At 31.7% G+C, this 12,802-nt stretch overlaps 1 protein-coding gene across 2 annotated transcripts in view; it reads left to right on the top strand.

Moving 5' to 3' along the window:
- The window catches only part of LOC126893269 (HEAT repeat-containing protein 5B), a 66,568-nt gene that overhangs the window by 27,425 nt on the left and 26,341 nt on the right, over positions 1-12,802 (top strand). Inside the window, exons 6-12 of one of the 2 annotated variants that reach the window (XM_050663283.1) lie at positions 2,655-3,270; positions 3,321-3,430; positions 5,543-5,706; positions 7,226-7,258; positions 7,383-7,457; positions 10,740-11,657; positions 11,760-12,081. In XM_050663283.1, coding sequence (XP_050519240.1) covers positions 2,655-3,270; positions 3,321-3,430; positions 5,543-5,706; positions 7,226-7,258; positions 7,383-7,457; positions 10,740-11,657; positions 11,760-12,081 — 2,238 coding nt within the window. The remainder of the gene's footprint in view (positions 1-2,654; positions 3,271-3,320; positions 3,431-5,542; positions 5,707-7,225; positions 7,259-7,382; positions 7,458-10,739; positions 11,658-11,759; positions 12,082-12,802) is intronic. The other variant, XM_050663284.1, reaches the window with a different exon arrangement.

The raw sequence follows: 12,802 nt of genomic DNA on the forward strand, positions 1-12,802 counted from the left end.
TGTAGCTTACTAGTCTATCGAGTAGAAAATTTACTTAGCTTTCAATTCTTATTAGGGTTTCCTATACCTATCTCCCTTCATTTTTTAAATATTTAAAGATTTCCTAATTTGTAAGGTTTAAAAATTAGAATTACATAAGTACCTATGTCGTGTTTATGTACACATCACCAACACCGGCAATATACTTAGACAAGATACTGTCATTAATAATAAAATTTTCATTTTCATTGTTATCATGTAATCACACAGAGTGTTGTATTATTTTAGTTGATTTTGGCCTACATGTGAAATTGAATAATATGTTTATTTTAAACTGGTTACCCTATATTAGATGCCGTATTCTGGAAGATATTTAAATTATATTTCATTCCGTATAAGTATTTTTCATATCTTAACCCAACGGTTATTAAGTAAATTTAATAATGCCACTTTTTGTTTGAATCTTTAAATCGCAATTACAAACAATTAAATGCAATGGCTACTTTGACGAAAACGAGCCTATTGTACAAAAATATGTAAAAATGGGTATTTACAGAATAACATGGGAATAGAAGAGATTTTAAATATCTTCCATTATAAAGAATAGAATATCGAGTATGTCATTTAAAATAAGAACACTCTGTGCGATTAAATGATAAAAATGTGAATTTTATTAATGAAACTATCTTGACTAAGATATTTAAGTATATTGCCGGTGTTGGTGATGTGTTGTACATAACCACGACATAGGTACTTAATTCTAATTTTTAAAGCTTACAAATTAGAAAATCTTTAAATATTTAAAAAATGAAGCTAGATAGGTATAAGAAACCCTAATAAGAATTGAAAGCTAAGTAAATTTTCTACTCGATAGACTAGTAAGATACAGGGTGTTCCATTTAAAATAAGTAAGTTATTACAGCTTGAATTTGTTAATAGAACAATCACATATTTTGACCACCCTGTACGAAATTTTGTTGCAATAATCATCTGTTTAAGTATGCTAAATAGTCTATTATTAAGATCCAAGAAAGAATTTGTTACTGCTTCTTAGATTCGTAGATATTTATTTTTTTCTAAAACCTTACATTTTTATAAAAATCGAAATAAATCAAAACACCCTGTATTTAGGTATAGGGAACCCTTATGAAAGTATAGCTTATTTTTTAAGGTCAATTCAATAATGTCATCAGATGTAGGGTATTCCATAAGAAAAAATATAACTTTGATACACCACTCTTTTTTGGAACACCCTGTATAATTCACATTATTTTTAGGTTGTAGTATTGAAGGCCCTGTATATTCCTGTGAAGAAATTTTTTTAAAATATCAAGTCGTTTTCCGTACAGAGACCGAGGCGAATAAGATGAACCACCCTGTATAGTGATGATCTACGCGACACTCTGTTAAGGCGTTTAACATTTTTTAATGACTTATTATGGTGTAAAAAGCTTTTTCGTAGTCAACAAATATCAGGACTAATGGCTTGTTATATTCAACACTCTTTTCTATTAAATTCTTAATTTCTTGTAAACGATCATTTGTGCTATATCCTGCTCTAAAACCTGCTTGCTCTTTTGGCTGATAGAAATTCAACTTACTTCCTAGTCTGTTGGTAATAACTCTTGTGAATAGCTTATATACTTGTGACAGCAAGCTAATGGGTCGGTAGTTTCTAAGGTCGCTGATATCTCCCTTCTTATGGAGTAAGACGATTTCTGCGTTGTTCCACTGCGTCGGTGTTATCGCTTCGCACGGACATTTATTGAATAATTTTGCAAGTGCCAGTAAACGTTTATTTCCTCCTAGTTTTATGCTTTCAGTCATTATTTTGTCTTCACCTGGGGATTTATTGTTCTTCATCTTTTGAAGCGCATTTTTAATTTCGCCAATATGTAGTAATGTTCGGCATTAACTCTGAGCCTTGATTCTCTATTTTTGGTAAATGGCGTCTTTCATCGGATTCACTTGTTTCATAAAGTTGTCTGTAGAAGTCTTCTACTGTTCTCACTATTTCTTCCTTATCAGTCACAATGTCGTCTTGTTTATTTCTTAACTTATGTATGTTCTTTTTTCCTGTGGACATGTTGTGTCTTAGAACTTTCAGACTTCTATTTTCCTCTACCACCCTTGTCACCTCTCTCATGTTATGTTTTTGCGTGTATTTTCTATTAAAGCTTGTGAAGTATTTGAATTTTATGTAAAGGTGTATATTAGATTTGCTTTGAATTCATGTTGATAATCACGATAAATCTTTTCCGAATTTTCTCGCGATCTATTCATGTTATAATCAACTATTCTAAATTGGAAATAAGCCACAATTTAACTTAAAAAATGATTTTAATAACATTTCGACGTCCACATCGGATGTCGTTGTCAAAATACAAAATATTAATACAAAAATGTTGTTGCTTAGTAAAAAATTCTTCTAATAATTTAATTTAATTTGACTCATTTATATCGGCAATTCAGACATATATTATACTAAAGTACATAGAAGACTTTAAAATGTATTGCCAATATCTATGGGTTGCGTTCCTGGGACGACTTTACTGAAAGATATTCGATTACATGAAATCAACCCCAACCCAAGAATATCCGTCACAAAAAAAAATCATAGCATGTGATCTATTCAGGTTATCTAGTTTATAAAACATCCTTTTTTCTTCTTTTAGATCTAATAGATGTAACAATTGGTGTTTTAATCCACCCTTGTCAAGCTGCTCGACTAGCTGCTGCTTGGTGTCTCAGATGTATTTGTATTGCAGTACCTAGCCAAATTTCACCGCTGATAGATCGTTGTGTGAATAGCATTGAACAGTTTAGGACGTCACCCGAAGCTATTGCAGGTTACAGTTCAGCTTTAGCTGCTGTATTAGGAGGAGTTAAGCTTTCACCTCTCGGTGTGCCTCATATGAAAGGCAAAATAATATTTAATACTGCTGAAGAATTATTACGAAGCGCCAGTCAGAATAGTAGACTTTCTCTGAATAGAACACAAGCTGGGTGGTTACTAATAGGCGCTATAATGACATTAGGAATTCCAGTTGTCAAAGGGTTGTTGCCCAGGATGTTACTCTTATGGAGAAATTCTTTCCCTAGATCTGCAAAGGAGTTAGAATCGGAAAAGGCTCGAGGGGATGTTTTTACCTGGCAAGTTACTCTTGAAGGAAGAGCGGGAGCGCTATCAGCAATGCAGAGTTTTCTTCAGAATTGTCCAGAATTAATTACTGATGATACAACAAGACGATTACTAGCTCCGATAGAATCTGCTTTAGCTATGCTTACTAAGTAAGTTAAAAATATGTTTAGTATCACTTTTAATTTTGTTAATTTTTCAGCATTTCCGGTATTTTAAAAACATACGGACAACATCTAAAAGCACCCGCTGCTATGGTTAGACTTAGACTATGTGAGACATTACTGCTTCTTCATCCACAGTGCTATGAAAGTAAGATTTTTTAATGTATAAAAATAAAAAAATTAATAGTCATGAAATACTTATAGTCCAGGACGCATCTGTTTTGAGATGGACGTTGAGAGGTGACTCATATTTTTTTGCAGAAATTTCTTGGAATTAACTCCGATAATAATAATTGGGTTATCCTCCCACTCAAAAATGTCCGGAACATTGTTTAAATAATCAAAATGTCAAAAAATGAAGGAAAGTTCGATTTTTTTCTTCGTTTTTGATTATAACTTTCAAAGTATTCACCTTCGAGAAAAGTTGTACTGACATAAAAGTTGCATAATTAAATTTCCTACAATATAGGATTGGTTACAACTTTTAAAAATTGTCATCCTTGTTGCAAAATAGCAATAATTGCGAAAAAACCATAAAAAAACAACTATTTGCATTTTACGTTTTTCAACCATTTATGCTACACTTAGGACCTTCATATTTTACTCAGAAAAACTATATAATATAGTAAAACAATACTGTAAATTTCTTTAATATCGGTGCAATAGATTTTGCAATCCAGCTTTCGCAAAAAAAAATTCATTTTTTCAAAATATTGCAGGACTGAAAATAAAGCAGATAGCAAGTTGAAATTTTTTTACGTATAGAAGAATACCGTACCTTTCATTTGCAATTTTTAAAATTAAAATCCATTAACTACCACGGCGTCAGGAATTTTTAAAATAAACATTAATTTTTAGTGCGACGCGCAGGACAGCGGTGTTCGATTCACACAAGTTGATTTCCACCAAAATTTCTTCCAATCTTTATCTAATATATTGTTTTCTTACACTATATTTTGTTGTATTTTAATTCCACAAAAATCAAACTAATTTGATTATTGTTTGTGAAATATTGTTTAAACAGTTGCATATGTTTAAAAATAATAAACTTTTATTCTCTAACTTAAAATATATGAACAAAGAAAGTTTTTGCCAAAAAAGTGTTATTTCAAAGGACAGATCATGTGTTTTTATTTTGCAATAAACAAATTGATTTATTTATATCGAAATGTACTAAAAATTAAAATTTGTCAATCATTATCAAAGGTCATTGGAATGCCCAATCAGAGCAAACTATCCGCTGTCTGCGCGTAGCACCAAAAAAAATGTGTATTTAAAAAAATTCCTGACGCCGTAGTGGTTAACCGACTTTAATTTTGCAAATTGCAAATGAAAGGTACGGTATTCTTCTATATGTAAAAAAAATTAAACTTGCTGTCTGCTTTATATTCAGTCCTGCAAGATTTTGAAAAAATGAATTTTTTTGCGAAAGCTGGATTGCAAAATTTATTGTGCAAAATCTATTAAACCGATTTTAATGAAATTTATAGTATTATTTTGCTACATCATAAAGTTTTTCTGGGTAAAATATGAAGGTACTAAGTGTAGCATAAATGGTTGAAAAACGTAAAATGCGAATACTTGTTTTTTTATCGTTTTTTCGCAATTATTCCTATTTTGCAACAAGGGTGACAATTTTTAAAATTTTTAACGAATTCTATATTGTAGGAAATTTAATTGCACAACTTTTATGTCAGTACAACTTTTCTCAGAAATGAATACTTTCAAAGTTATAATCAAAAAACGAAGAAAAAAATCGAATTTTTCCTTCATTTTTTGACATTTTGATTAAACAATGTTCCGGGCCTTTTTGAGTGGGAGGATAACTCAAATATTATTATATGAGTTATTTTCAAGCAATTTCTGCAAAAAAATATTATGAGTCTCATCCCAACGTCCAAATGTACTAATATTTTTACAGATGCGCCCTGGTCTATTAGCTACTGTAGCTTATAGTATTTGATCAGTGTGCTAAAATTGATTTAATTGGGCAAATTGATTCAGTTGTTTCTGATTTCAAATATCTTATAAAATAAGTAAGTAATATAACGTCAAAATCAGACTTGTTAGTAAGACTTATGTACTTTTGAAGATTTTGATATTCTATTCACGCGATTACATACTTAAGATCAGCAAACTAGTTAGAAGTTACGATGATATACCAATGTAATTTTTACATATACACATGTGATATAAAGTGTTTATCTCTATTCACAAACTGAAAAAATGTAAACGTTCAAACTAAAAATTCTAATTTCAGATTCGTACACCCATCTTCTGCGAATGTTGGTCGCGGAATTTACTTTGACTGAGAACCCAGCGAATACAACAACATCTCAACTGCGGACTGTCTGTCTCGCTAATGACTCAGTTATACTTGGAACTTATTTGCAAGAAACTGATCACAGGACTATAGAAGATCAGGTTTGTAATAAAAATTTGAATGTTTGTAGGTATTGGGATGACTTATAGACGGAGAGGCAGCGCTGAAAAATCTCTTTGAATTCACTAAAGCTAAATTTTTCACAGTTGATTACTGTGATTGTGTAGAGAAACATACTGCGGTCGGTCAAGCGAAACGTAGAACAGGGGTTACTGAGAGGGTTTCAAAGTTGCTTTCCTACGAAGGCAATTATATCCATTTACTAAGGCTGAAAATCAGTACACACATTCTAAATTGAATATAAATAAAAGTTATTATAGTCGGTCAGCTGTATGACGGGGCAGAGCCGGCAGTCGGCCCCAATGAATGTACAGGGTTATTCACTATATTTTGACCCCCCTGTAAACTGCTTTATTTACAGAATTAGAAAAAAATGTAAAATAAAAAAGTTATTCGATTTTTTAATTATGATTTTTTGACATATATATCGTACTGGTGACGTCATCCATCTGGGCGTGATGACGTAATCGACTATTTTTTAAAATGAGAATAGGGGTCGTTTGCTAGCTCATTTGAAAGGTTATTCAATTCTCTATACAGTACTATAAACATTAAGATCATTATTTATACAGGGTGTCCAAATTTTTTTTGAATTATTAATTAAACAATTAATTTAATTAAAAAAAATTGTTTGGACACCCTGTATAATTAATCATGTTAATGTTTATATTACTGAATAGGTAATTGAATAACCTTTCAAATGAGCTAGCACTCGACCCCTATTCCTATTAAAAAAAATAGTCGATTACGTCATCACGCCCAAATGGATGACGTCACTAGTACGATATATATGTCAAACAATCATAATTTAAGAATTAAATAACTTTTGTATTTTACATTTTTTCTAATTCTGTAAATAAAGCAGTTTACAAGGGGGTCAAAATATAGTGAATAACCCTGTACATTCACTGGGGCCGACCGACCGGCTCTGTCCCGTCATACAGCTGACCGACTATAATATCTTTTATTTATATTTAATTTAGAATGTGTGTACTGATTTTTAGCTTTAGTAAATGGATTTAATTACCTTCATAGGAAAGCAACTTTGATACCCTCTCAGTAACCCCTGTTCTACGTTTCGCTTGACCGACCGCAGTATGTTTCTCTACACAATCACAGTAATCAACTGTGAAAAATCTAGCTTTAGTAAATTCAAAGAGATTTTTCAGCGCTGTCTCTTGGACTAATAGATCTTGAACATTATTTCACCATTTCTTCAGTGTTCGCTCTTAGGTTATTCATCGAACCACCAAAATTCTCAACATTCTTTGTTTTTCATATATCCGTCATTTTGTTTTACTACTCACTGCTTATACAGTAATTGTTTTTTCTATGTTTGATTCTTCGCCACGGACTATAAGGCCGTTGGGTACTATTTACGCTAAGCATAGCAAGAAATTCAGAATATTATTTGAAAGTCTAATTAGTTGTAGTGGAAAACGACTACCTAACATATTTAAAATGTCACATCTAACACTGTATCTTTACTTTTTTGCTTAGATGGAACCTAATCGAAGAACTGATGGTGAACATGTGAGTAGTCAAAATGTGTTGTGTTTTTGCTTGAATGATTTTATTTTACTTTTTTCAACCCGTATCACTTACATTTATGAATTAGAGCAGTTCTTATGTTAACATTAAACTTTGAAATTTACAGCTTCAACCGAATAGCGCTGCTGGATCAGGAGCATTGGAACATGATCCCTGCTGTCTTTATCGCCAAATTAATTCAGTAAGTAATTAATTACTATTTAGCATAATTTCCCTTTGTGTATAATAATAAACACTATTGTGTTTTCTCACGAAACTAATCCCGAAGAGGTGACTTTGTGACAGTATAAGAACTGTAATGGATACAGGGTGTTTCATTGGGAAACGGAAATACTTTAATGGCGCATAGAGGTCACCAAGGCGGTTCTAGATATACTAAATTTTTTGCCCTACCGACTTTTATATCCTAGGTACAGGGTGTTTTATCGATTTTGCTCATTTCTTTCCTAAGCCATAACTTTAGAACCACCCTGTATATTTTTTTAATATTTGGTACACATGTGTCTCATCCAAAACCCAAACGACGGACTTACTAATCACAAGAAAAATGCAGGTCCGTATTAACAAAAAATTATAAAATAATTGTGACCTTAAAACAACACCCTGAATATTGAAATTTTGAAAATCTGTTTGCATATTTGAGAAGAGCACAAAAAACTAAGTCTAATAGGTCGCTTTGATTTTTCGGCCAGACAATTTTTTGACTTTAATTTTGAAATTATATTGAATTTTTTTAAGAACTCCACATTAAAAAGCAGGTATTATTAACTTTTAATTATAAATTATTAAATTTATTGAATAAATACTCATTTTAAGATTAATCAATATTTATTTACCACATTGGAAAGACCCAATTATTAATCACAAGGAAAATCCAGGTCCGGATTAACAAAAAAACATAAAGTAATTTTGACCTTGAAACAACGCCCTGTATATTGACATTTTCAAAAATTGTTTGCGCAATTGAAAAGACCACAAAAATACGAGTTTATAGATTTACTTTGATTTTTTGTGCAAAAATTTATTAACTTTAATTTTGAAATTAAATATATTCAAATTTTTAAGAACCCTGAAATTAATAAGCAGGTTTTTAAAGCACTTTTATTAATAAATCATTCAAGTTAATGAATAAATACTTATTTTAAAAATAATCAGTTATTATTTACAGCATTAGAAGGACTTACTTACTTACTAATCACAAGAAAAATCCAGGTCCGTATTAACAACAAAATACAAAGTAATTCTGACCTTAAAAAAACACCCTGTATATTGATATTTTTAAAATACGTTTGCACACCTGAAGAGAGTACGAAAAACTAAGTTGAATGTCCCGCTTTAATTTTTTGTGCAGGCAATTTAATGACATTACTTTTGAATAAATATCGAAATTTTTATTATGAGTTCCCAGAGTTCTTAAAAATTTCGAGATAATTTCAAAATTTAATTCATTAAATTGTCTGGCCAAAAATTGAAGCTAACGAATAAACTTAGTTTTTGTGCTCTTTTCCTACCTATGTGCAAACGGATTTTGAAAATTTCAATATACAGGGTGTTGTTTCAAGGATACAATTACTTTATATTGTTTTGTTAATCCGGACCTGGATGTTTGTTGTGATTTGTAAGTGGGTCATTCGAATGTCGTAAATAAGTATTGATTATTTTTAAAATGGGTATTTATTTAATAACTTTAATAATTTATTGTTAAAGTGCTTTAAAAATCTGCTTTTTAATTTCAGTGTTCTTAAAATTATCAATATATTTCATTTCAAAATTAAAGTCATTAAATTTCCTTCACGAAAAATTAAAGCAAACCGATAAACTCAGATTTTTGTGGTCTTTTCAAATGTGCAAACAAATTTTGAATATTTCAATATATGTACAGGGTTTTGTGTCAAGATCACAATTTATTTTATTTTTTTTTTTTTTTGTTAATCCGGACATGGAGTTTTCTTGTGATTCATAATTGGGTCGTTCCAATGTGGTAAATAGGTATTAATCAATTTTAAAATAAGTATTTATTCAATAGCTTTAATAATTTATAATTAAAAGTTAATAATACCTTCTTTTTAATGTCAGAGTTCTTAAAAAATTCAATATAATTTTAAAATTAAAGTCATAAAATTGTCTGGCCGAAAAATTGAAGCGAACCATTAGACTTAGTTTTTGTGCTCTTTTTAAATATGCAAACAGATTTTCAGAATTTCAATATACAGGGTGTTGTTTTAAGGTCACAATTACTTTATAATTTTTGTTAATCCGGACCTGGATTTTTCTTGTGATTAGTATTTCGGTCGTTTGGGTTTTGGATGAGACACATGTGTACCAAATATCAAAAAAATATGCAGGGTGGTTCTAAAGTTATGGCTTAGGAAAGAAATTGGCAAAATCGATAAAACACCCTGTAACTCGGTTATAAAAGTCGGTAGGGCAAACAATATAGTATATCTAGAACCACCTCGGTGACCTCTATTCACAATTAAAGTATTTCCGTTTCCCAATGAAACACCCTGTATAAGGGATAGTGATAGCCTTTCCTATTAAAATGTTAACTTCATCTGCCCGTGAGATGCTCTCGATTCGGATCATCCGGTACATCCTGCTAGATAACAAACGAGGCTCTGACGTCCCAGTGATTGCTGGTATAAGCAACCCCCCACTTATTGAACAACAGATTGAGTGAAAGAGTCGGTAAATGGAAGGGCATCGTCTTGTCCTAGAAATTTCACCTTTCTAAAGGCGGACAAACCAGAAATTGGATATAAGTCAATAGGGCTTTTCATCGATTGTCATTTGTTTCGAGCTTCTGTCATGTGTCACATAATATTAATATATCTACGTCATACGTCTTTGGTTTGTATCATTGTAAATACCTTAGACAAGGAAAGAGAGAGGACGAGTAATCCTTGACCAAAAGTGAAGCCAAACTGACACCAGAGATTTTGATCATCGACGTATCTTTGGGGTATTGTTATGCATTGAGTATTTAAAATAAAAACATGAAATGTATTTAAAATGAAGAATTTGTGTACGGTAAATGTTTTATTAAGTTGCTCATATTACGTACATATGTTTCAATACATACATATGTTTTTATTACGAATTTTAGATGATGATTTACTTTATTTTTTATGAAATTTTAACCTTCAACGAACACCCACCACTGGTAACCTATTGTTATTTTTGACGTGGCCGCCATGTTTCTGGTGACAAACAAACCAAAAAGTGGCTTCACTTTTGGAACGTGTGTTTTAAATGAGTGTTACCCGTCCTCTCTTTTTTCCTTGTCTAAGGTAAATACCAATAACGTATGACGTAGATATATTAATATTATGTGACACATGACAGAAGCTCGAAACAAATGACTGTGAATGAAAAGCCCTATAGACATATCTTCTACTTCGACTTGTTATACATATAGATTGAAATTCGATGAAATAATATCTTAACTTGTTTTCATTTTTAGGGTCAAGAAATTCCTGGTCCTCTTCCTTTGGGAGTGGCGGTCATAGATATATCAGTTTTGTTGTTTGGTCAGATCTTCTCTAGAGTAACTAACAAACACAGAGTTCAAATGTTAGACCATTTTACAGAATGCATCAAGCATGTGCGAAGTACGAGACAAGAAGCAGTACAGATGAATGTATTTACTGCACTTTTAAGTGGTTTGAAGGGATTGGCAGAAACTAAAGTTAATATAAATCAAGATGATGTAAAGAAATCAGCTGTCAACCTTATCATAGGTGCCCTGACTTCTTCAAATCCAATACTCAGATATGCAGCAGGTGAAGCAGTCGGAAGGATTGCACAGGTCGTATCTGATTCTAAATTTACAGCTGAGCTTGCTCAGACTAGCTTTGATAGGTTGAAATCTGCTAGAGATGTAGCTAGTCGTACGGGTCATTCGCTAGCTTTAGGTTGTCTACATAAATATGTCGGCGGAATGGGATCTAGTCAACATCTAAATACAAGCGTTTCAATTCTCTTAGCGCTTGCTCAAGATCAAACGTCGCCTATAGTTCAAGTGTGGTCTCTTCATGCGTTGGCATTGATAGTAGATTCAGGAGGACCTATGTTTAGAGGATACGTCGAACCAAGTTTATCTCTTCTCCTGAAATTACTACTAACTGTTCCACAATCATACATTGACGTACATCAATGCATTGGAAAAGTACTATCTGCACTTATCACAACTGTTGGCCCTGAACTACAAGGAAATATTTCAAGTGTTTGCACAGCTCGTTCTTCCTTCTTAGGCGCATGTGCTGTGATGCAAGATCATTACGATCCTCTAGTACAAGCAGAAGCGACAGGATGTCTTCAGCAGCTGCATCTGTTTGCCCCAAAACATGTTAATTTATCTTCACTCGTACCAACTTTATGTGTAAGTAAAATTAACAATAATTTGCTATTATTAGCGACTCTTAAGTCTGTTTAACATTAGTAACTTTATATGTGTATTTAAACGATATCTATTATTTTCCAGAGAACATTATCAAGCAATCATCTCTTGCTAAGAAAAGCAGCTATATCCTGTCTACGACAGTTAGTTCAAAGAGAAGCCAAGGAAGTTTGTGAGCATGCTTTGAATTTGGCTAATGAAAGTAGAGATAATAATAAAGTGGAAGGTCTGTTAATAACGGAGTCAGGACTACCGGGAGTATTTTTTAGTATGCTTGATACTGAAACAGATCTTGCTCTTATAAAAGATATTCATGACACCATCATTAGTATGCTGCAGGTTCTCGCTGCAAGTAATCTCTCTCAATGGTTAGGCTTATGCAAAGATGTTTTAACAATTAGTACTGGTAAGATATTTGTTGAAAATTTTTAAATTAATAACGGTTAAAATAACAGGTATACAGGGTGTTAGTAAATAAGTATGAAAAACTTAAAAAAAAAACAATTCTACATAAAAAAATAATGGCAGTTTGCTCTATAAACATGTGTCCGCAAATGCTTCCTTTCCGAGATACGGGGTGTTGAAATTTTTATTTCAAACTGCAAATTTTTTATTGCTCTAAGACCGGTTGAGCTATGAAAATTAAATTTGGTGAGTTTTAAGAGGTAGTTATTGCGCATTTTTTGGCAAACAAATAAAAATTTTGTATTCATCAGTGGCGCGCCTACGGGTAATGGTTTAAATTTTTTTAAGGAAAAAATGGTACGCCACTGAGATATTTCAAATTAAAAATTATTTTTGTATTTCACGTTTAATTTTTGAAAAAGAACCTTTCTCGTCTTTTTTTATATGGTGCACCGTTTTTATACGAAAAAATAAAACATCTTCGCGCGTATTTTTCATTTCTTAATACATTATTATCAAGAACTCTCCAATATAATAATACCAAAGTAGAACAATAACGGAAAATATTACTAAAAATATTTTAACTAGGTGCAATGCTACAACAAATGTTCAAAATTACCTCCTTTAAAGGTGACAGAATAATTTTATATGCACCATTGGCGCCCGTACAGGTAATGATCTGAATTTTTTTAAAGAAAAATACAGTACGCCACTGAGATACG

The sequence above is a fragment of the Diabrotica virgifera genome, chromosome 10 (genome assembly GCF_917563875.1).
Source record: "Diabrotica virgifera virgifera chromosome 10, PGI_DIABVI_V3a".
NCBI lineage: Eukaryota > Metazoa > Arthropoda > Insecta > Coleoptera > Chrysomelidae > Diabrotica > Diabrotica virgifera.